Source organism: Ammospiza nelsoni, chromosome 20 (assembly GCF_027579445.1).
Source record: "Ammospiza nelsoni isolate bAmmNel1 chromosome 20, bAmmNel1.pri, whole genome shotgun sequence".
In the NCBI taxonomy this organism is placed as follows: domain Eukaryota; kingdom Metazoa; phylum Chordata; class Aves; order Passeriformes; family Passerellidae; genus Ammospiza; species Ammospiza nelsoni.
The window spans coordinates 7489990-7514020 of NC_080652.1; the positions used below are offsets into that span (position 1 = coordinate 7489990).

Consider the following 24031-nt stretch of genomic DNA (forward strand, 5'->3'; position numbering starts at 1 on the left):
AGACAGATGGAAATAGAGATGCCTTCAGGCAGAGTGGAAGGTACTGCAGTCAGGAGTTCCTGAAGAGCGCAGGAGGGTGCCAGTTAACTGAGACCTTTACCTGAAAAAAAACCTGCAGTAGGGAATTGAGGTCAAACATTTGTAGTTGAATGCCAAATTGAATTTGAAGCCTTTTCTCTGTTAATCTATACAGTTACTGGATTAAGAAATCTGTCAGGACAGATTTTTTAAAGCCTGTGTTATGCTGCCTCAGAGTTTTTAAAAAGGTTTTTGGAGAAGCTCTGTGCTAATACATTTTCTGTGTTCTGACACAAGAGTTTGGCTACACATTAATTGGCTTTGCAGTTCACAGCAAGTTTAGGTTGCAGAGAAACCTGATTTGTCCTGGAGCTTGTTCCCAAATGCAAACAGCCCTTCCCTAGCATGGTTTTCCTGAAGAACCAATAGTAAAGAAAAATGGCTGTTCACTGTGCCTGACAAACAAAGCACCATGATTATAGCAGATTTTTCCTACACTCTGTATGTGTTGGGTTTGGTTTTTTGCATGTAATTAGGCACAGTTAAACTATTACAGGATTTGAGAAAGACAGAGAGTGTTCTGGAGCCTTTAACTGTTCTGAGAATTTTTGTACTGAAGCAGACTCACAAAGCAGCTGCATAAAACACAAGTATTTTATGTCAGTGGTTCAGATCACGAGGATATTTGTTTGATGTTTGCTTTCTTTAAAGTTAAAAAGCTTCCTCTGTAGCAATTCCATTTTGTAGTTTATGCATATGAATGTTAATGAGGAGGGCCCAATGGAATGTGGGGATTGCTGAGAGGAATTGAAGGAGGGAGCAGAGTATCAGTGAGGAAAAATGACTGCTTCAAAATCTGAAAAAGCTTGGCACAGGAATTGATGGGTGAAAGTTGGGCTTTGTCATTCAGGAGATGACATTCAATTGTCAAACAACTCTTTTATGAAACATGAAGTCAGAAACACAAAGGAATACAAAAGGATAAAGGAAGAGATCTGAGCACTGACAGAGAAGCAAGGGAACAAAAATGCAAATGAAAGCAAGAAGGTAGAAATGTAAGAAATATTGAAGGAGGCAATTCCAGCAGGAACAGAATAGGAAGCTTTGACTGCAGGACTTACATGTGTGGTCTCTGGCAGGTGATGAGAAGATCCTTGCTCCAGCTCCAGTTCTGATCCTGCTCTCTACGGATGGTGTGCTTTGCCCATTTCACATGATCAACCAAAACCCAGGAGTCAAGTCACTTATTGTGACCCCAGAGCCACTGCAGGTGGCAGGGGAGAGAGTCCCAAAGGCAGCAGGTGAGTGCTCCAGGGCTCAGGGGAGCACTGGGATTTGTGGATCTTTGTCATACTGATCTTTGTCAGTTCAGTAGTCAGATACATGTGGTGACAGAAAACATATTATTTCTTTATAATGATAATGGGGAGCAGTTCTTGGGTGTTTTGAGCTTCCAGGACTGTTCTGTCTTTGGTGCATGAGTATGAAATTACCAAGTCCTGTTCACCAAATCACAGAATCATTTGGTTTGGAAAAGACCTCTAGGATCATGGAGTTTGTTTGTGGGATCTCAAGCACTTTACAGGCTGTGCATTTAGATTTCCCTGTGCAATCTCTTCTGCAATTTCCCTATTTTGCAGAATAGGGCCAGACCAGTTTTAGGAGGCTCTTTGCCCAGCTCTGAACATGGCCTGCACACTTCAGAGAGATGATGGTTTTCCTCCATAGTTTTGCCACAGGAGGTCATGATATGAACTAAGGTGTTTGACTGCAGAAAAATCCTATTTAAATAAAATTATTTTTAAATTCTATTTAAAGCTTTCCTCAGCACTGTGAAAATTGTGTCAGCAGGTGAATGGGAGTAGTTTTGTTTGAGTTATAGATGTGTTGCTGTGTGGTATGATGTAGGCAGGTAAGATGATTGTTTTGCTTGTCTGCATTCATAGAGAAATAATTGCAAATGCACCATTTTCTCCCCTGTGCCCAAATTTGCTTCTCCTTTCCCAGCCAGAAAGCTGCTTTTTGGCAGCCTGCCTTCCTGCAGTGCTGGCTAACTTGAATGCTTACTGCTTATTTTATTTGAGATGGCAGGAACCTCATCAAAATCAATGGAGGAAGGTGAAGCTTTTTCACAGGAAACTGCAGACAACATTAATCTGAACAGATTGTTGTATTGATCATGACTTTGTACAGTTTCTGTATCACTTGCTGGGATTGGGAACTGCCAGCCCAGCTCTGCCATCTCTCTTCCTCACTGTCCAATGAGAGGAGCAGTGCTGAGCTGTCCATATCAAACAGATTTAGCCTTGCAATACCTTCTGCCATGACTCAGTGCAGCCCCATGAGCCTCCTCCTTTCCCATTTGTGTTCCTGCAGGGAGTGCTGCCACGAGTCCAACCACAACTCCAACTTCTCTGAAGCCTGACACAGCCCCAGCTGCTGCTCCCACTGTGCCCACCTCAAGTCAGCCTCCAGCAGGGAGTGGAGCAGCTGTTTTTTCCTTCATGCCCCCAGCTGTGAAGGCTCCTGGCTCCACAGGCAGTGATCCTCCACCATATTCCTTTGCCACTGATGCCTCCAAGCAAGGCCAGACTCCTTCTCTGACTGGACTAGCAACATTCTCCTTCTCCTCTGCTTCTTCCAAGGCATCCATGACTCCTGCTTCTGCAGGCAGCACTACAGCAGCTCCTGCCACCTCTTTTCCTTTTGGCTCCATGAACTTTAAACCAGCTGCAGACAGCTCACCTGGGCCACTGCTCTCCACAGCACCTGCTGCACAGAAGTCATCTTTTGCACCTTCAGCTTCTTCAGTCAAAGTGAACCTCAATGAGAAGTAAATAGATTCAGCACTGAATGCAGGGGCTGGATACATGTTAAATTGCAGCAGGCATGGATAATATATGGTAGTTCTGAAGATGGTGTCTGGCTTTTTGCCCTGACAGCAGTTCCCCACATTCCCAGGAAAGCACTGAGGAAGCCCCTCTTTATCCAAGAGTGTTGTGGCTGTGGAAACCCTCAGTGCTTCCCATGGCAGAGATTTTGTTCATGTGTACTAGTCAAGGGACAGTGCCAAAAATTTAGACTGATAAATTGCCAGAGACTTAGGGGGGTTTTATATCTTTGTTTCATAGGCATCAAACAGTGATTCCATGCCTTGGTTTGATGCAAATCGTGACTGAGGACTGCTGGGAAATCTCTTCTGTCTGGAATTGTTTGAGTGGGGTGGTGATAGTACAAATTTCTCTGACAGTTTATTGAAGGTTCCTTACCCCAGCCTGAGAGGAAGCTGGAGCCACAGCTGATGGATTGCTTTGCCACTCTGTGTTCAGCAGAGAAGGTGCCAGACCTTTTGGTTGTATTCTTAAATGGACACTTGCTCACTGAGCACAGGATCTGGAATCTTCAAAGCTTGTTCACACTGACTGGAAAAAAAAAACAAAACTAATATTGATTAGAAGCCATGTAAAATGGATTTGAGTGTTCTCAGATGTCATATACTCACTCTTCCCTCCAACTCCTGAGACTTGCTCTTTATTTTTAGAAAAAGTGGCTTAAAACACAGAGCTATGTTAATTGGAGCTGCTTTTTAAGGAGAAGAACTTTCATGTAAATGCATCATAAAGAAATTTCTGATGGTTTAAATGATTCTTTTTGAATTAGAAAAATCTTTACTACACCAGAATCTGATGGGAGCTCTTAGGGCTTTTTATATTTTGTGTATAAAGCAAATGATACACCAGTGAATTGGCTGAATATTTAAATTGGCTGTCTTGAGGAGCTGAGTTTGCAAATGAGCAGAAATTCATATTTTCCTATAGAATTTCTGTTTGAGCCTTACTCTGAGATGTGCAGTGAAGGTCAGCTCAGATTTGCTATAGCTGGAACAAAATTATGAGGTGCATTTGAAGCAGGGTAGTATTTTTTGCTGGCATTTAGCTTTTGCTCACGGGAGGATCTAAGATAGAAGTCTCTGTGGTTCCATGTATTCAGAAATTATCCTGAATGGCTCCTTCCCACTATCCCACAAGTTACAGTCATGATTTTGTATCTGCAGCTTGAGTGGTTCTGATCCCAGGGGGTGCTCATTCATTTATTCATTAATTCACTCACTCATTTATTCATTCTGTTGCAGGTTCAGTGCTGTAGACACCTCTTCTCCCACCAGCAGCAGTGGGCAAAGCACCTCCACAATGTTTTCCTTCTCAACCAGTTCCAAAACTGCTCCTGGAGGTTCTTTGAGCCAATCCATGCCTGTTGCAGCCCCTCCTGCCACACCACTGAAAACTTCATCCCCTGTGCCTGCCACAGGTAGGAGTCTGATACCTATTGTTGGGAATAAAGCATTATGAAAAACATTATAAAAGTTTTAGGACACAGGGAGCTTCGTTTGGCTTTTTGCTTATTTTTTCCTGCTGCTTTTCCTGCTCCAGAGGCCCTCCTGATTGGCACACCATCATGATGTGAATCACTTTGTCTTGAAACTGAGCATTTTTTCCATTTGTGCTCTATTTCTCAAAGAGCCATGTGTGAAATAATTATATTCAGCTGCTGAAGTTCACCCAGAAGTTCTGGCATTTTCAGTGCTCTGAATGTTTCTGGGCAGCCACACAAATCAGTGCCTTACCTTCCATCTGCATTGACCAGAGTTCAAAGCAGTCACAAGAGAAGTTGAATGGAAGTGAAAAGGCACCTGAGGAAGGTGTGTTCTTGCATTGGGGCCCATAGCACTACTGCTTTTGGATTTGATAATGCTGATTGTTTCTCATCACTGCCTGTTTCCTCAAGCTTTGTTTAACTTCATCCATTTCTGTTGTTCTTATTAAATTCCAGTGGCACGTCCTGCTCAAAATCCTCCTTCAGCTTCCTTGGTACAGAAGACAGCCAAAGTCACCCCATCAGCAGCAAAACCAAGCTCTGCTCAGGTAACAGGAACTTGTCTGGTTTCTTTGGAGGGTGAATGTTTTTCATGGCCCATGAATTGCTTAGAATTCTTTGGACTGAACTAATGTTGGTCAAAGAATTAGCTAAGTTCTGATTTTGAAACAGTGGCAAATCTGTGGTTCTAAATAATGTTTTCTGCATGTCTTTAGAGAGCTGTATTTTACCTGTTATAACCAGAGTGTCTGAATGGAGTTTAACACCAGGCCTTTTTTGATATTCTGAACTCCCTGTTACAATGGATATATCCTTAATATTTGTTTTGGTTTTGTCTTTTTTTTTTTTTTCCCCAGGGCAAATCAGCACTCCCCAGCACAGCTTTAGAGAAACAGACCCACCAGTGGAAGGAGTCAGACCCTGTCATAGCAGGCATCAGGGAGGAGGTAAGATTTTCAAGCAGTTTTCTTCATAATGCCACACAAACACTTCAGTTCAGCTGTGTTCTGATGGTGTCTGTAAGTAGTTCAGGAATCAGAATGAAAATTTTTCCTAAGATGATCAGCCTGATTTGTAGTTGTTATTTGTGTGTCCTGTTCAGTCATCTTCAGTCATTGTGCTGAGAAGATGGAGTATTCTTTCCTGTTAATGTTCAAGAAGAATTTCCTGCATTGGCTGCAAAGTGATCAGTGTTTATGGTGTGGTTGAGGCATGGTCCAAGAGCTGAGACATTTGTTCCAGTCCCTGCTGTGTTTTCAGTGGCTGCCCTTTCTTCCACTTGGCCTTGCAGATTGCACATTTCCAAAAGGAGATGGAGGAGCTGAAGGCCAGGACTTCCAAAGCCTGTTTCCAAGTTGGGACTCCAGAGGAAATGAAGATGCTGAGGACTGAGTCAGAGGATCTTCACACCTTCCTCTTGGAAATTAAAGAGACCACAGAGGTGAGCAGGCTGTCTTCAAACTGTGAACCAGCAGTGACTGTTCCTCACCTGATGTTCCTCCTACACCTCTACACCTGAACTGTAGAGGGAACACCTGGCATTTGCCTTTGTGCTTTTAGACAGATAGATGCTTGCAGGAGCCCTTGTGCTAGAAATGGCTGTAGAAAATGTTACCTTGAACCTTGTCCCATCTTTTCACTTTGCAGTCACTTCATGGAGATATCAGTATTCTGAAGACAACCCTGCTGGAGGGATTTGCAGGGGTAGAAGAGGCTAAAGAACAGAACGAACAGAATCGTAGCTCGGGGTATTTACACTTGCTCTATAAGAAACCTTTGGATCCCAAGAGTGAAGCACAGCTTCAGGTATGAATCATGTCAGCCAACTTCTGATAGAGAGCTTTAAATCAAATAAAACTTAGGCTTGTGTGTGCAAGTTCCTAACATTCTTGTTCTGCCCTAAGTATTTGCTGTTTCAGTAAATAGTCTAGTAAATGTGTGGGGAGCTTTGGTTTCCATGAGTTTGCAAGAGCTGCTGGAAATCCTCTCCTGAAGCTCCTCTCTGTTGTTGCCATTTGCAGTGATGATTCAAAACTCCTCCTGAAGTGGATGTAGTTCACCTGAGATCTAAGTCTTCTAATCTTAGAATGTGACTCTTGACATCCTGTTCCTTCTCAGCCTGTAGTGTTTGCTCAGGGATTTAGTTAAAAGAGTGTTGGGTTTTTTCCTACACTTTATAGAAGAGTTCTTAGAATTATTTTTATCTTCAGCAAGTGCCTTGTGGAACAATTTGATGATTTATTATGACTTACAGAATTGTGTGGTTAATTTCATGGATGGTGGAGCATAAAGCTTAATGATATTCTGAAAGCTGGGGCACAAAGGAAAATAACCAGCAGTACATAAAGAAGCTTTCAAAGACAAGAAAGAAAGCAGGGGTGAAGCACTTTTTGTTGCAGCTCTGGTGATGAAGGCTATTTAACCCTAAGCAAAATAGAGTGAATGTGCCCTACAAATGATACTTGGTCTTTTATACACTGATAAGTTCCCCTCAAGAGGTTTGACTGGCAGGTTGAAGGCATAATTGAATGTCATCTTTGTGGCATTAAGTATCAAGACCATGCATGTAGTTATTGGAAATCAGCTGACACAAAGTAATTTCTTTTAAGTCTGATCTCTAATCTTCACCTGGATTCTGTTGACTGATTCACAGTCTTAATTGCTGCTTTGATGTCCAGCATGTCGCTGTGACATTTGAAGCTTAAGCCTGTGACTTCAGAGAGATGATAATCTTGAAGTATGTGTTTCACTGTGTAGAGAAAGGACCATGAGGAAAGTAGAACACAGTGGGAGAGAAGTGGAAGTGGATTTGAATGGAATGAGAGAGCTTTTGGGTCAACTTTGTGGAAGTTTGCTTTGAGAAAGCTGTGTGCTGACTCTGAAATTTTGCTTAGTCTGCATCATCCCCATTCTCCTGGGTGAGAAAAGCTCCCTTAGGCAGCTTTGTGTCTTAGTTTTCATGAAGTTTTCAATACCCTGAGACTTTTCTGATGTCCAGCTCTACCAGTTTGGTATCCAGAGAGTTGCTGCCACATAGGTGCTGGGGAAAGGAAGCCTGGGCTTGGCAGTGTTTAACACTAAGCCCACAGCAGGACTGGGTTTGCTTTCAGGTTGGAGAGGTCCCACTAGAATTCCATGTTGTATCTTGAGAGCATTATAGTGGAATTCTTCTCAAGCTGTGTTCCTTGGTTGCTTCATTGTATTTAGGTGAGCATTCTGTTGAGATGAGCTGAAACCAGCTACAGTTCCCACTTCCATTTTACAAGGTTGGAGTTCAAGCCAGGGCTGTGCCATGCCAGGCAGGAGGGATCACAGGAATGAGACTGAGCTCTGGGTTTGTTTAGGGAGCAGAGCTTGGGGCCAGAGGTCTCTGGCATAGCTGCAGTTGTGCAGCTGTGTGGTCATGGATAAGTCACTTTACTCTCTGTCCTTGCTTTTTACTTACTTTTATTTTCCTACCTATAAAAGTCAAATTAATTCCTTGCCTTACTGTGGGATGTGTAAGCATTTGTGAGTGCTTTCATGAATCATAGTCTGTGAATGCTGATATTCTAGAGCCGTGTGAGCAGCCTGCAAAGCTTTGATCACTTATAATTGTTAGAAGTTTCAGTGTTGTAAGATGGGACCAAATGACTCATGCTCTGGAAGTGGCATTTGAAATAAGAATTGTTTTGTATAATGCCTGGGGTTTGTAAAATCCTTTTTGTAAAGACCTGGCAGTGTTTTGCAAATAATTATGGACAGTATTTCTCTTAGTTGAGAGCTGAGGTGAAATGTCCAGGGCAAACCCTGGACAATGTGTACCCTATTGATTGTTACATAAATTTTCACCGTGTTGGGTTCTGTTGTGCTGGCAAAAATCTCCAGGCAGAAATACAGGCAAGTGTTCTATGGCTTGGACTGAATGAGCCCAAAGAGTCTTCATCTTCTTCAACTGAAATATCTGAAATGAATTTAAAGCTCACTTTATTTTTCATGGCAGGAAATCCGGCGCTTGCACCAGTACGTGAAGTTTGCTGTTCAGGATGTGAACGACGTCCTGGATTTGGAGTGGGACCGGCACCTGGAACAGAAGAGAAAGCAGAAGTAAGGAACTGGAGTACAGAACTACATCTGTGAATTGGGAATTAGTCTATAATTAACAGATAAAGACCTTTTTCTATTTAAAAGTGTGATTTTTTTTTTTTTTTGAGGGATCTGCAAATGAAGCTTGTCTCAGACACCTAATGGGAGCCATAGGTTCAGACTCTCTGGCTTTGTACATGTTATAAGCTTGTTGTGTCTCTGTACAGTGTAAATAGTGCTTGTAGAAACAAACTAAGTTTTGCAGAAATTCATTGATGGCAGCTAATTAAACCTTTCTAATAGATAAAGCATCTTAAAGCAAATGAGCTAAAGAAATAAACTGCACATTCAAAGGAGAAATCTGTATTTGAAATGAACTGAACTGCTTTGGAGATTGACCTTGAGTTTCAGTAGCCAGAACCACCAAACCATTGGTGTTTGCTTGCTGCCTGTGCCCCAGATGCACAGAATGATCCTTATCCCTGTCTCTTGGTCTGGTCTCTGCAGGCGTCTGATAGTCCCTGAGCGAGAGACTTTGTTCAACACCCTGGCAAACAACCGGGAAATCATCAACCAGCAGAGGAAGAGGCTGAACCACCTGGTGAACAGCCTGCAGCAGCTGCGCCTCTACAACCAGACATCTCAGTGGAGTGTTCCCAGTGATTCACCTCTCAACAGTGCTCAGAGGTGTGTGAAACATGAATTCCTCCCTCTCTCTTGCCCCCAGTAATGTGCATCCTCCAGACAATGATGTTTTGTGGGCATGGTACGGGAGGACAGGATGTTCTGAAGATTATACTAAACCATGCCCAGGTAATACAGAAGTTCATTGGTTGTATTCGTGGACACTGTGTGATACTTAGCAGAAATTTCCCCTAAAAGTTTAACAAGTTTTTTAGTAAATGGGATAATTGAGCCTCCAGGCTGAGATACTGCTGGTTGTCTGTCTGACTTCAGGGGAAGAATTGAAGTTTCCAAAATAGTTAAAGGTGCATCACACAGTATCTAGAGGAGCCAATTGTTCTTCTAAATATGCCAGTGGTTCTAGTGGCTACTTTGGCCCAGTTTTGTTCCTGCTTTGGTTGGCTTCTTTTTTCTGCTGCTGTTTTTTCACTTCTCTGCCTTGTCCCAGTTTTGACAGTGACCTTGAAAGCCTGCGCAACGATTTGATGAAAACCACTTTGAAATCACATGCAAAACCTCTGCCCAAAGCACCTGGTAATTTATTCTTTCTTCCTGCCATAAATGTGAATTACCTTTTTTTTTTTTTTACTTGCAGTTTGACTGTAGACTAATAACTGCCTTCCATTTTCCAGCTAAGTTATCCCCAGTGAAGCAGGCACAGCTGAGGAATTTTCTAGCCAAGAGGAAAACTCCACCAATTAGGTCTACAGCTCCAGGTAAGCCTTTAGTGACTATAGAAGTCTGATATGCTTCTATAGTCACTTCTATAAAGTCTCACTCTTTCTGGGAGGGTGACTTACTTGCTGTGGGACTGAGACCTGAAATTAGCTTTTGACTACTCAGCCCCTACTTCTCCTTTCCTGTTCTCCCATCTGCTCTCAGAAGGACTTGCCTTCAGTTGCTGTCTGGTTGAAGGCTGCCTTTGCAGGCAGTTAAGAAGTCAAATCTTAAATGTATGAGTTAAACAAGCCAATAGGTGACTGTCCTAGGGTGCATTTGTCATGGCTGTTACACTGGATGGTTCCCTCAACTTAATACTGAATTTTGGTTTTGATGTTGCAGCAAGTTTGTCCCGATCTGCCTTCTTGTCCACAAGATATTATGAAGATTTGGATGAAGTCAGCTCAACATCCTCAGTTTCCCAGTCACTGGAGAATGATGATTCCCAAGCAGTGGACCAGGAAGAAGAGGCTGCCCCAGTCCAGGTCCCTCGTCATGCTCCCGTGGTCCGAACTCCCTCAGTCCAGCCTGGCTTGATGGCTCAGTCTCCATCCTTTGGGAAACAGCACCTCTCCCTGGGTACTTTGTGTGAGTCGTGTTTGCAGTGTCTCTTCTCAATGTGGTCTTGTGAGTAGCTTTAACTACTGTGTTATCCATTGCCAGTGCTTCAGGCCCTGGAGAAATGAGACTGCAGGATACACATTTACTTTGCCAGGTTCCCAGGAGCAGTAACAGAGTGGCTTTGTAACCTCATGAACTTGAGCTAAAGGCACTAAAACACCTTAACTCACTGATTGTGTTTTTGTGATAGCCTGCTTCTTTCAAATTTCAGTGAGCTAAAATATTGCCCAAAGCCTAAGAAGCTGGAGTACTGCTGCATCTGTGGCCAGGGTTAGGAGGTCTGAGCCCAGCAAGTCTCAGTAAGAGCTGCATTTGCATACATTCAGTTTTCCTTGTGCAAGAGAGGTTTCTTTAATCTCTGCAGCCAGAGAGAGAAATAAGGTGTCAGCAGAAGTGTCTGTTACAGCAAATTGGAAATCCTCTAGTGTATTGAAATTACATCTATTGAGACTGACTAAATTTCTTGGGATATACCAAAATCTGCCAGGGACAGATTGTGTTGATTGTTTGAATGGCCTGCACATGAGTCCTGTCAGAAGGAAGCTGTGTACTTAGAGGAACTGCAGCTCAGCAAAGGCTTCCAAAGACTCCCTGATTTATAGAGAAACATTTAACTAATACTTTTGTTAATTTGTTTTATTTTTAGTGCCTGCATCTTCAAACAGAATCATCCCACAAGGGGCAGACAGTACAATGCTTGCAACAAAGACTGTGAAGCATGGAGCCCCTGCTCCCACTGTCACTGTTCCAGCACCACAAGCAGCTGCTGCTGCAGCTCTGCAGAGGCAGATGGCTGCTAACCAGTCCCCAGGTAAAAGGATGGCTAATTGCCCAAGTGACCTCTGAGCAGCTCAGTGGGGCTTTCACAGGGATTTAGTGCTCTCAAAGGAGGAGATCATCAAACAGAATGTGGCACACATCTGTAGTTGTCGCACCTCTGAGCTATCCAGTGTTCCTTTGTCTTCCTTTTTCCTGTAAGCTGCTAGTACAGAATACCTGAGAAATTCCCGTTTCTGTTAACAGAAGATGTTACAATGTTGGTAAGAGAGAGTTCATAGTAGATTTGCTCAGCAAACAAAAAATGTACCAACTATATAGATTGCTGCCCACTTTTGTCCTTAATGAAATCTGAGGTTCCAAATATTTCAGGCCAGGTACACTATATATGTTCTTGAATCTTGGATGGACCTTCTTGGAATTATTCAGGCCATGCTGAATGAAATTAAATGCTTAATATAGAGTTTTTCTTCACATCTGTTTTTTTTTTTTTTTTTGTCTTTTTTTTTTTTCCTTTTCCTTCAAGCTGTGAGCACCTCCTTGACTGAATCAACTCTGAAGAATGTTCCTCAGGTGGTGAACGTTCGAGAACTCAAGTCTGGTGCACTGTCCAGCAGTGCAGTCTCTGCAGTTATAGGGTGAGTGAGTGCTGCCTCTCTTTCTGGTGCCCTTTGGTAGTATTTGCACTGGAGCACATCTGCCAGTGGGGAGCAGTAGCAGTGTTTTACTGAGTCTGCCTGTGTAAGACCTGAAGTGGGTGCATTTAGACAAGAGTATTGGGTTTGTGTGTTGAAAGAAAGATCTTAGCAGGTCATTCAAGGAATTGCTAAAGGCTTGTCCTGAACAAATGATGAGACCAGTATTAACCTCCTTCTCCATTTGTCTGTGAAATGCATTTATGTGCATCCTCTGCTTTTGGGATTCAGTGGTTTAACTGCTAATATGAAATTTGGCCCTGGTATCTCTCAAATCACTACCTCTATTCTACCTCTTTCAGTGAGGGAATTGCAGCCCTCTGTCACTGAGTGTGGTCTGTGACTTCAGGCTGTCCAGATGTTTTCCTTCTACTTTGTCATCCTTTGCTGAGAGAACCTTCTCTGGAGTTATGCCTCTTCTGTCTGTTCCCACATTTACCCCCTGAAGGGAGGGAGAGCTGTGCTCTGGCTTTTCTGGAAACTTGTCTCAAATGTTTTGACACCAGAATTTTGACTGCAAGGTTGGGTGTCACTAGGGGTCAGTCCCTTTGGAACCTTTCAGAGCTGCAGGGCTCTTCCTCAGGAGTAAACTAGGAACATTGACTTCTGGTATTTAACCTTGAATTTGTTACCATTTCTTGTGAGTTAGCTCTAACACTTGGCTTCCCTACTCTGCTTCCTGCAGACAGCAGCCAGCTCAGCTCATTCCAGAGATTTCTTCCTTATCACCAGGCTCTGTCACCAGCCTAGGACTAAGCTTTTTCCCTGCCATTGTGATGACCTTGGAACTGTCTTAACTTGAAGTTCATGCTGTTGCTTAAGACCAGGGCAGTGCATGGCCAGTTCAGGGCAGTACTGAGAAGTCTGTGCAAAGTTGGGCTTACTGCAAGAAGAGGGATAAATTCATCACATATCTCTGATTATATATGGAATTACAAATGCTTTATCCATATAACTGTATGTGCAGTTCCTGGAACAATTGCTATTGTTGCATCACCACTGGCTTTCACACATTTGTGTGTTTACTTTTCACTGTAAAAAAAAAAAAAAGGTGGAATTCCTTTGATTCAGCTTTTTAGAAAGGGAGCTTGATTTGATTTGTTGGTGCCCCACAGTGCCAAGGTCAGATCCTGCAGCCCATGAGGTGCTGCCATTCTGCAGCAATTGTCTGGGGGTTTGTATTTCATGGTCAAAATTACCAAATTTACAATGTAGAATATAGATTAATTTTATCACAGTTCTTTCCACGACTTTGTCAGTGTTTATAGTGCACTTCAAAGACAGGAAATGCTCCCTCCACCCCCTCCCAACTTACTCAGCATTTCTAAGTATTGCATGTACGTGTCTGGACTCCACATTGTGGAGGAAGCTGCTTAAATTTGTTATCCACTAGGCATAAAATTGTAATCCCCTTACCTGCTGATTTTTCATCAACTCCCTGTAAAATAGAAAGCCCTGACTCTGTTCAGAGACAAGAGTGTCTGGAGAAGACTTGATCATTTCAGTCTAGAGGTTTAAACACATTTACAGACTTCCTTTGTTAAATGTGGCTGATTCATTTAAGAGGTTTATTCTCTAATCAGATTTGTTCTTTTGGAGTTGTGTGTGGAATCTTTAATAGTGGCTGTTGTTCAAGGCTTCTGGGAGCTGGGCTTTCTGAGAGGAGAGGAGAGGAAATCCTCTTTCAGACTAGTTATTCATATAATTGTTTAATTTTTTTTTTTAGATCATCTGTACCTCACTCTGCAGCCCAGGCAGTCCATCAAGTTTTGGCAACTGTTGCTACAAATCAAGCTAAGCAGGTATTTTGATAGGGAGCCCTTTCCCTGTGGAATACTTACCTGGGCATGCTCAGCAGAGTTTGGGGGTTTAATTTTCATAGCTTGCCCTGCATTCTTGACAAACCATTTCTGTATCTGTGACCTTGACAGCGTGATGTCAGGCATATCTTATGTTATGTCTTGTCTTTTCTCACTTCTGAAGACATGCAGCTTTCTAATGGCCACAGCCTTGCTGCAGTGATGGTTGCAGCTAACAGCAAAGGAAGCTGTGTTAGGTAGCTACAACTAAATTTCACACACAAAAAAAAAAAGAAAGTTACAGGAAAACAAAGGAGAGAGTTCTTTATTACCCTGCTGTTCTACTGAAAATATTGCTTAATAGTTGACAAGCTGCTGGGGTTTATATCTATGCATCAAAAAACCCCAATGCAGAAGTCTTTGTCCTCTGAAATCATTGAGCTGCTGCCCACAGAGGCTTGCTGGCTTGTTGAAAAAGCTGAGGACTGACCCTCTATTTAAGTGTCAAGACATAATGGGCCCAAGAGTGCAGAGCTCTTCTAAGTGCTGCAGCCACCCACCTCTATTTTATTCTTAAGTCACTGCATGACTCTGATAATAGCAAACCAAAGTCAGAAAGACCTTTGATAATGGACAGACTTCACTGACCTGAAGTGGTGCTGTGTTTTTAGACATCTCTCACAAGCTCAATGAAGAGCCAGACTCCCCCTTCCTCTGTGTGTGCACCCTCTCCTATGGCATCCACAGCTGCTCCAACATCATCAGGCAACAAGATCTCAGGTAAGTTGGAAATAAGGCCTGGATGTCTCTTGCAAGATGTCAGGGTGCATAGTCCAGAGAATGAGAATACTGAGAACAGATTTGCCTCCACTGAGAGGTTGCTGTGCCAGTCTTGAAGGGAAGAATTTGTAAAAATGAAGGTACAGAAGTACAGGAGAGTGGTTTTCTACTCTCCCTGTGTTTTGTCTGCTCCTGCATCTAGAATTTAGTGACACAATTCCTTGTTCAGAGTGCATTCAGGGCTTGTAACTCTTATCAGGGAATGCTGAAAGCACATCTTCCACAAGGCTACTGTGGTTTGACAGCAAATTAAAAGCAGATTTCATTTTTAAAACATTAAAATCCTACTGATTTTAAATGTGCTGATTTGATTTTTAGCCACATAGCATTATAGGAGTACCTGAACAAGCTTGATCTAATTCCTGTGCTGGATCTATTGAACATTGAGCTGTAGGACCAACTTCAGAGCCACTTCAGACACAGGGATCAGTCTCATAGAGTTGGGAAGCTTGCAAAGAAAGGAGTGCTCAGTTTACAACTTAACAGGGAAAGAGGAAACATTAGGGGAAGGAAGCAATTGATTTTTCATGTGTATTAGACAATAATGCTTGCATTGGGCATGGTTTTATAAGCCTCTTGCATAAATGTCTGCAATCCATCTCTGTTGGTCTTTTGCCTTTAATCCGTGGATGTAGGTTGCCTCTTAGCCAGGGGTAGGAAGCAGTAAAAATAGCTAGGAATCATATTTGACTTGGCAAATGCTTCTTAAATTTTGGTTTATTGAAAATGTCAGCTCCTGAATTTGATAGCACTTCCTTTTTATTAGAAATTTATTAAATTATAGACTGTGTGTGCAAGCTAATCCCTGCTTTTCTAATAGATAGATGACAGGATGCCTTGTTTATTTTTTTTAATTTGTAAATTTATTTTAAAAGTATATTTATTTGTTGTTCTTGTAACTTACAGGACAAGGGACAGTAAAAACAGTTACAGCTGTTTCTTCTACTGTGACATCAGTACAAGCAACAACTTCACAGCTTAACAAAACATCCTTGTTTTCTTCTGCAGGGTCTGTATGAACATTAAATTTCTTTGTGGTTGACATTAAATATGAGTTTTGGCTGTTACAGCAGGTGTTGCCTACAAGCTGTGCAGAACTGTAAAATGGCACCTGCAATGTTAGACTGGGAGGGCAGGGGTTGTACCAGAATCCTTTGAAGACCTTGTTTGTGGAAGCCTGAGTGAAGGTCTTTGAGATTTTGACTCAATATCATGTTGCTCTGAGAATTTTCAGTGTATAACTAATCAAGAGTAAAGGATGACTGGCTTACTTTTGGGTTTTATCTACTGATAAACAAATGACCTGTTAGGACTTGAAATATGTACTGATGGTCACAATTACTTCTTCATTTTAATACAGCAGAACAAATTTTGTGTTTTGGCTTGGAAAAGTAATCAGTTCATGAAGGTGACAAGAGGGCCCCCAAGCCATCTGGTGATATCTGTTACATAACAATAACACAGAGCAAGGCACATATTATGAACATACAGTTACTCTGAAATCTTTCTTATGGAATTTCAGGGATAGCAAAAATGTTTATTTGGTTATATCTTATGTTTAGGGGAGAGGGATAATTCCTTAGGAATGATTGTTTGAAGTTCTGCGTGTTTACTGGTCTACCACTCAAGTGAATTTCTCTGTGAAGTTGGCAGCATTAAGTATTTCAGAATACACACACATTCAAATGGGTGCTTTCTTCCAGTCTTACCCATTTCTCTGCACTTTTTTAAAGTGAATACTACCCAAATGCCTTGCTGGGCTCTTCAGAGGGCTAAAAGAGTCCTTTTGAGTGATGGAAATTCAGATTCAAAAAGCAAACAACCCTCCCTTTGTCCCATGTGCAGTGCCTCAGTGTGTAAACCATATGCTAAATACAGTGCTGCTGTCAGTGATGTCTTAGTCCCATGGCCTGACTTCTGTATCAGCAGCTGGTCTTTGAGAATCAGAGAAAGCTTAAAAAGCCTCAGGGAATGGAGATCTCTGCAAGACTCATTATGAAATATCACAGTATTTTTGCAAGACAAAATATTTTCAGTGTAAAATAGTCATGATAACTTTTCATTTTTGTCTTGCTATGAGTGATCTCCTTTTTGATGGATGGTTGTATCCAGTCATTCCCTTCTGCACGTGCACTGATTCTTCCCTTTTACCTCTTTCAAACTCTAGTTACCTCTGTGGTTTTTCCTCTCACCCAAATTCATCAGGTTTTGGTGCATGAGCAAGAAATACACCACAGAAAGGAAAGAACATGGAAGGATGAGGGTGGTGAAAAGAACTTTGAGCCCTGACTCTCTTTAACCCTCTAGAAGCCTTTTCAGCGAGGGAACAAATGGAGCACAGTGTGTGTGTATGCTTCTCTCTTGCTGTTAATCCTTGGAGAAACTGTTCCTGTGTGCCTGGCTTTGTGCAAGTCTGTACTGGAAATCTGAGCCTCTGAGTTGTGCCCATCATATGGTTGGAAATTTCAGCACTTTGAGCTAAGTCATTCTTTCCCTTTCTCCCCTCTCCTCCTAGGCCTGTATTTAATTTTGGTGGTGTCACATCAGCTGCTTCATCACAGACGCCTGCCAGCCTCGCTCCCTCTCAAGGTTAGTCTGGGAGAGTTGTGCAAACAGCATCTCTTCCCTCTTAACAGAGTGTTTACTCTTCCTAATCCATGTGGTTCTTGTTGTGTGTTGCACTTCTATTACTAAAATTGCAATAACATTTCATACACATGCTGGGTTCTCCCCTGTAATACACAGAAATCTGGGCCACCCACCCATCAATTAAGCAAAATATTTGTTGCCAAGAACATTTAGGAGGCACTAGTTTATGGAAAGGGTAACATCTGTAGTCATTTCCTCTGCTGTTTTTAATCTGTAGATTTAAGTTTGCTGAGGTGGACTGACATAGAACTGTTATCCACTGAGCATTTAGTAATCAGAGGGAAGTGCTTGGAATGGCTTTGTGTTGCTTCCAAAATTGAAGTGACAATACAGAGGCTGATTTTCCATGCCGTAGGTAGATCCTTGTTGAGTCTCATCAAAGGAACTGATAAAATCTGCTTTGTAATATTTTTGAAGCTTTCTGCCTTTAATTTCAGTCTTGCAGATGAGATCATACAGTCAGAAAATTTGCTCCCAATGTTGTTGGTCCCTCTGATAAAAGATATCACCTCTTCTTACAAATCTTGGCTTGTTTCTATCCTTAGACATCACAGCTACAGTAATCCTACTGACACTCTTGATGTTAAGCAGAGAGAATGAGCTGGGCTTAAAATTTGGAGATGAACATAAAAGCTTAGGTAAATAACAGAGATGAAGCAGGAGTGGGGGGTACAGGAGGCAGACTTGTAAACCACAGCATTGTGTGAGGGCAGGTACTTCACTCTGTTCTGTGAGCTGGTAGGAGCACCTCTGTCTCTCTAATTGATAATGAAAGAACTACAGAATGTAATTTCAGGGCCTCAGGAGGAAAATAAAGCTACGTTATTGAATGTCAGTCACTTAAATATACTTAATATAGAGGAAAACACAAAGATAATACCAGATCTGGTAAGAAACTTTTGCTCTTTGTTGTTTGAGCTCCATGAAGATTTCCTGTTCTTTGTCCAAACACCAGTGAAGTGTTTTCTGGTCAGAGTTTGGTGCACAGAAATGAAATGACAGTACATTAAATAAAACTAGCTCAGTCTCCCTTAAAACTTTAACAATTTCACCCTGTTGGACAGCAGTGTAGGTTAGAAATGGAGGGCAGGCAATTACCTTTGAGAGTTTTTCTCTAGTTTTTCAAAGCTGAAAACAAGCTGTATCAAAACTGGTTGGTGGTCTATAAATAACTGAATTGGTAAAGAAAGATTTGATTTTGTGGAAAACTCTTCAAGTGTCAGAAAGTATTTTTATGACCTTAACTGTTCTGAGCCATTGGTTTAAAAAGAAAGTGCTGTAGTAAATGTCAGGAATTTTTTTACCTGAACCAAGTAAGAAGAGGTGAGAGTGGTGTCAGTAGAAAATGATCTGTAATAACCAGGTCTTTCATGTTTTTATCAAACTGTTGAAAAAGAAATGGGAGCCAAAGGCTGGAGTTGTCTCTTCTCAGAGGAAAGGATGGTTAAGTGGAGGCAGTGATGTGACACTAGCAGTGTTTGTCACTGCCACCCTGGCCATAAAGGCTTCAGGTGTCACTGTTGTGTCCTGAATGGATGTGAAGGCTGCAGTTACCTGATGGACAGAGGCTTTATAGCTTTGAGGCAGGAGCACTGACAGTCTGTGAAGCACTAAAATGGACCATTATTGCAAGAATGATAAATGAGCTTTGCATACCTTAACTCAATTTGTTTCCTCTGTCTCTCTCACTGACAGCTCCTGCAAAAGAATCAGCTCAGCCAGACTCATTTTTGTTTGCTGGGAGTTCCAAACTTGGAGCAATTGCTGAGGCCTCCTCCTTTGTGTTTGGGTCCCACAAACCAGCAGGTGCTCCAGGAGGTGTAGTAGGAAGTAGCTCCTCAGCAGATGGCACCCAGTCAACCAAAGCTGCTGCAACATCATCTTCTGCTCCCCCCACAACCTCTGGCAAGTTGGATATTGCTCCATCCAAACCAGGAGATCACTTGTTTCAGGGCAACCTAGCTGGGGAAACTCTTGGGAGCTTCTCAGGACTACGGGTTGGTCAAGTAGATGATAATGCCAAGACCACCAGTAAAGCACCATCCACCAGTGCTGCAGGAACACAGTCAACTAAAGTGTCTACAATATCTTCTGGGTTTAGTTTTACTGCTCCCCTGGCTTTAGGAAAAGCTGGAGAAGCTGCTTCAACCTCAGTCACATCAGCTGGCACAGCACCCCTGTCCATCAGCACCAGTGCCACGGGCAGTCTCTTTGGCAATGTCCAGTTAACCAACACAGGCTCTTCTGGGGTGTTTAATCTTGGAAGCTCTGGTGGCAGCAAACCCACCTTTTCATTTGGTATTCAGCAGACAAACAGTATGAGCACTTCCACCCCTGCCCCTTCTACTCTCCCTGCTTCGACATCCCTCTCGTTTGGAGGTTTCTCAAGTTCATCACAAACTGCTGTCCCTGCTGCAACTTCCAGTAAGTCTGCAGGGGATGCCAAATTACCACCAGGCTCAGAAAAACCATCTGAAAACGAAACTGGAGCAGCTGGGTCTTCAGCTGCAGTGCCACAGCCCCAGGCACAGCTCTCAGAGCCACTCAAAGAGCCAGCCTTACCCCAGGCCACAGCTGGGGACACCGTCCCAGAGGGCTCTGGGACCACAGTGGCACCTCCTGCCCCTGAGCCCGTGGCTGCTCCCACCTCCACCAGTGATCTGAAGGCCCCAGTGCCTCCTGCTGTCTCCACAGCCACCCCTGCAGATCAGAATGTGTCAGCAGCAACCTCCACAGCAAGTGTTGCCTCTCCTGCAGAAGCCACAGGTGCTCTGGCTTCTACCTCTGATGTTACTACAGGTGTGCAGAGTGCAGCTGTTGGTGCCTCTGTGTTTGCCCCCACGTCTGCAGGCTCCTCAGTGTTCTCTCAGCCACCAAGTTCCAGCTCTTCTGGCTCAGCATTTACCCAGCCTGCTGGAGAAGCTGCTGCCACTCCTTCCACACCCCCAGTTTTTGGACAGCTCCCAGCAGGTACCACAGCATCCTCTCCCTTTGGGCAGCTCACCACCAGCACTCTGTCCACGGCCACTGCCACCACCCAGGCTGCCACCTCAGCCTTTGGTGCTTCTGCTTTTGGCACCACCACCACGGGAGGCTTTGGCCAGCCAGCCTTTGGGCAAGCACCAGTCTTTGGACAGCCTGCAAGCAGTTCTTCAAGTGGCTTTACCTTCAGCCAGTCTGGCTTTGGGACAATGCCAGCCTTTGGCCAGCCAGCAGCTTCCACAGCAGCCTCGAGCAGTGGGAATGTTTTTGGAGCCCCAGCCAGCACCAACAGTGCCAGCTCCTTCTCCTTTGGGCAGCCAGCCAGCACAGGGGGGGTGCTCTTTGGGCAGAGCAGCCCTCCTGTGTTTGGGCAGAGCTCTGGCTTTGGGCAGGGGGGATCTGTGTTTGGGAGCACTGCTGCTGTCACCACCACCACGTCCTCTGCTGGCTTCAGCTTCTGCCAGGCCTCAGGTAAGAGCAGAGTGTTGGCACTCTCTGGCTTGGAGTGTATCACTGGGGAAAGCAGGATGGCATTAATGCCTTTTTCCCCCCCTATTGCACCTGATGGGTCTCATTTTTTGGTTTTGTTCTGTTTTGTTTTCAGTTAGTAAGAACAAGAGCTGCAGTGGATGTGAGAAGCAGACTAATGTTGGAGGCAAAAGAAGCTTTTGCTCTGCTTCACTGTTCAGCAGCAGGCCTCTGAATGTAGCCTTGTCAGCCAGTCCTGCCTTCATTTTATACTTACTAGTCTACCTTAATTTAATTTTGAAGTACATATTATCCTGCCTGTTGCACAATAACTGGAAATGTAAATTGTTGCACGAAAGGGACAGAGCAGCTCTGAAACCATAACCAAGGCAATGAATAAACACAGATGCAGCACTTCCCTCAGTGACCTGCACTGAACAGATGCAACAGTGCATGTACAGCCAGGTGTAACACTATCATCAGCTAGGATGGCCAAAAAAAAAATTTAAGCCCTCAAAGTGATGGGTTTGCAGGGAAAAATCTGTTAAATCCACTTCTGCATTTGGAAACATCTCAAAATTAAATATAGCAGTAACAGGAGCATCAGCTACCTGTCCACACAGTTAAATTGGATTCCTGCACAGACCAAACCTCCTTGGTCAGTCCCTTTTTGTTCTCCAGTATATTGTTGGGGCTTTTCCAAAGGTTTTTCTGTACAATCTTCAGAGAGCTCCCAGGGAAAAGTGACAAGTGCATAGTAATAATGGAGAGCATGTATTTCCAAAGAAGAAAAACTAATTAGGTTCATTTAATTAAAAATGATGGCACTGCAGGCAACTGCTTGCTCATTTTAACTACAGTAGCAGAGAATAGTTAAATGGTGGGAAGTGAACTCTGCTCGAGAAAGGTGTTCCTAATTATAGAGATGCAAGTTTTATTACAAAAGGCACATTTAAGTGAACTGGGAAATGGAAAGGGGAGTTCTTTTTTTAATCAAAACATTTCATTATCTTTAACAGGAGTCTTCAGGTAACAAAGCTCAGATCCTCTTTACACAAGGGCAATCAGAATGCTCCAGTGCTTGTGCACGACTTGCAGTGTTATTGTAGCCATGTTAACAGAAATTCCATTCTCTTAGTGTTAGTTACAATCCTACAAGTGAAAAGGCCTTATAATGTCTGTTTTTAAGTTGGCCAAAGAGAGAATGAGAATGATTTTGATATAAACTTTCAGTGTAAATTATTATTTGTGTGTTGGGACATGCTTTGTATTTGTCCAGCCTAGATATGTTTGCTAACATCATTTGTATCCTTGTTTTGGCATGGAAGACCTGTCCTTATCCTGTCCTGGTCTTACACTCTGGTAATAGTTTTAGTGGTTAATTTTTCTTTTATTTTCCTCTTAGGTTTTGGTTCTAGTAACACAGGTTCTGTGTTTGGGCAAGCAGCAAACACTGGAGGCACTGTCTTTGGCCAGGCAAGTATTTATGGCTGTTTGTGGGGGACTTGATCAGGGTTCCTTATTTCTGATGTATTTTTTAAAATATAGTTTGATGTATTAAATAAAATGTGTCCCAGTCTGTACTGGAGATATTTGCTGTTGTGGTAAGCACCAAAGCAGCATCTGCATGAATACTGCAGGGGGCATGGAGACACAAACATTTTATCAGATGCAAGATAAGATAGATGCAGTGAGTCTCCTGCCTTTATTCCATGCTATGTGGAAAGTAGGACAAGTGTAGGGCAAGTCTCAAAGGCATTATTCTGTGCTGTGGACAAGATTTAAGAGAGACTTAAATAAAATTTCATGGCATTCCATTTTGGAAGGTGATTGCTGGCTGGTTTGTCAGCCCCTTCAGACATCCAGAGAAAAGACCCAGGCAGAGCAGCCTGGGGGGAACACGTGCTGCTTTGATTTTGCTTAAATCCCTTTTTTGTCCTTTTTTTGTGTTCTAGCAGCCATCTTCTTCCAGTGGAAGCTTGTTTGGAGCTGGAAGTGGTGGGAGAGGTGGAGGCTTCTTCAGTGGTTTGGGAGGAAAGCCAAGCCAGGATGCAGCCAACAAGAATCCCTTCAGTTCCTCCAGTGGAGGATTTGGATCTGCAGCTTCCCAGAGTAAGTGAACAAAACAAGAATACAAAATGTGCTGTGATTTCCATCTGCTTTTTGTGAGCCCATCTGCTTCTCTGCTGGTTGTTTTTGAGTAAATTCTGTGTTAATATGAAAGGCTTTGAGGGAGTAACCAGTGCATGTGTGATGTGTAATCCAGAATTTTTCTTCTAGGTTTATGGAAAACAAGTAGGGAAGCCATTGAAACAAACAAGAAGTGTGAATAATATTTATATTCTGTAGAGAATTCTTGTCTAAATCCTTCCTTAAAATGAAATACTCAAAATTCTTGTCACTGAATTTCTGCCTCCAACTTGGTTGGAAGTTAGAAAGCTTTGATCATCTCTCATCGCCCTAGGACTGTAAAAATTGCAACACATCAATATGAGAGGGAGAGAATTTTTGTGAACCTCTACCTAAAAATTAATGTCTTTATGCAGCACATGCAAGGTACTTTATCAGAATTTGCTCTGACATATGGATAGGCAGGTAGAAAGCCCAAAGAGGGGGAAGCAGTGACTGAACATGAAAGTTGGGGAACAAAGGGAAGCTGTAAAATTAGTGCTGCAAGTGGTTAGAAGTAGCACTTCAAGCCTTAAAAGAGAAAATCCATTTATTTTATTACATCTTTAATGATCCATTGGGATTAATGGTTGAGGTCAGTTTTCTAACCTTGCTAATTTAATCATTTAATGCAATTCTGCGGTTTGTGATGAAACAAAACAGATGGTTTACCAGAGAAAAGCTTTGGTTGTTCTGTGTCCTGCCTCCAGATGCAAAAACTCCCTGTAGGCTCATGAAGGATGAAGAAAATGAGTTATTTCTCAGTAAGGCTGGAGAAGTTTGGCTCCTACTTTAAGGTCCTGTTAGATAATCTTGTGTAGAAATAATGAGCATTGCCAAAACAGCTGAGAACCTTTAATTTGTGGTTTGCTGATATTTGTGTTGTCTGGAGGGACTGATTGTAGCTGCTGGGATTTCTCACTTGAGGAATTGTCTTTTACTGACTGGGGCACAGGATGCATCTAAACAAATCATCCCTCCTGGTAATTTACTAGATTGCAGCAATAAAGGCTTGTTAGTGGTCTCTCAAATCCAGAATGGATCTTGGTGCAACTACAAAGTCCTGTAGGAATTAGGGAAAACTTGGCTTCTCCCTGTGCTGTTGTCAGTGTGATGTTCATTGTGTGCTTGGGGCTTGTGGAAAGAAAAGTCATTTTCCTTTCTCCTGCT

The 24031-nt window shown here is 42.8% G+C and overlaps 1 protein-coding gene across 1 annotated transcript in view; it reads left to right on the plus strand.

Moving 5' to 3' along the window:
* NUP214 (nucleoporin 214) overlaps window positions 1-24031 on the plus strand; it is a 37856-nt gene that overhangs the window by 6157 nt on the left and 7668 nt on the right. The window contains exons 11-31 of the mRNA XM_059486598.1: window positions 1158-1319; window positions 2395-2851; window positions 4151-4326; window positions 4849-4940; window positions 5250-5339; window positions 5684-5833; window positions 6040-6198; window positions 8375-8478; window positions 8965-9144; window positions 9590-9675; window positions 9774-9857; window positions 10204-10449; window positions 11129-11293; window positions 11786-11897; window positions 13681-13756; window positions 14425-14533; window positions 15500-15602; window positions 17109-17182; window positions 18938-20695; window positions 22098-22168; window positions 22648-22804. Of these exons, the coding sequence (XP_059342581.1) occupies window positions 1158-1319; window positions 2395-2851; window positions 4151-4326; window positions 4849-4940; window positions 5250-5339; window positions 5684-5833; window positions 6040-6198; window positions 8375-8478; window positions 8965-9144; window positions 9590-9675; window positions 9774-9857; window positions 10204-10449; window positions 11129-11293; window positions 11786-11897; window positions 13681-13756; window positions 14425-14533; window positions 15500-15602; window positions 17109-17182; window positions 18938-20695; window positions 22098-22168; window positions 22648-22804 (4611 nt within the window). The remainder of the gene's footprint in view (window positions 1-1157; window positions 1320-2394; window positions 2852-4150; window positions 4327-4848; window positions 4941-5249; window positions 5340-5683; window positions 5834-6039; window positions 6199-8374; window positions 8479-8964; window positions 9145-9589; window positions 9676-9773; window positions 9858-10203; window positions 10450-11128; window positions 11294-11785; window positions 11898-13680; window positions 13757-14424; window positions 14534-15499; window positions 15603-17108; window positions 17183-18937; window positions 20696-22097; window positions 22169-22647; window positions 22805-24031) is intronic.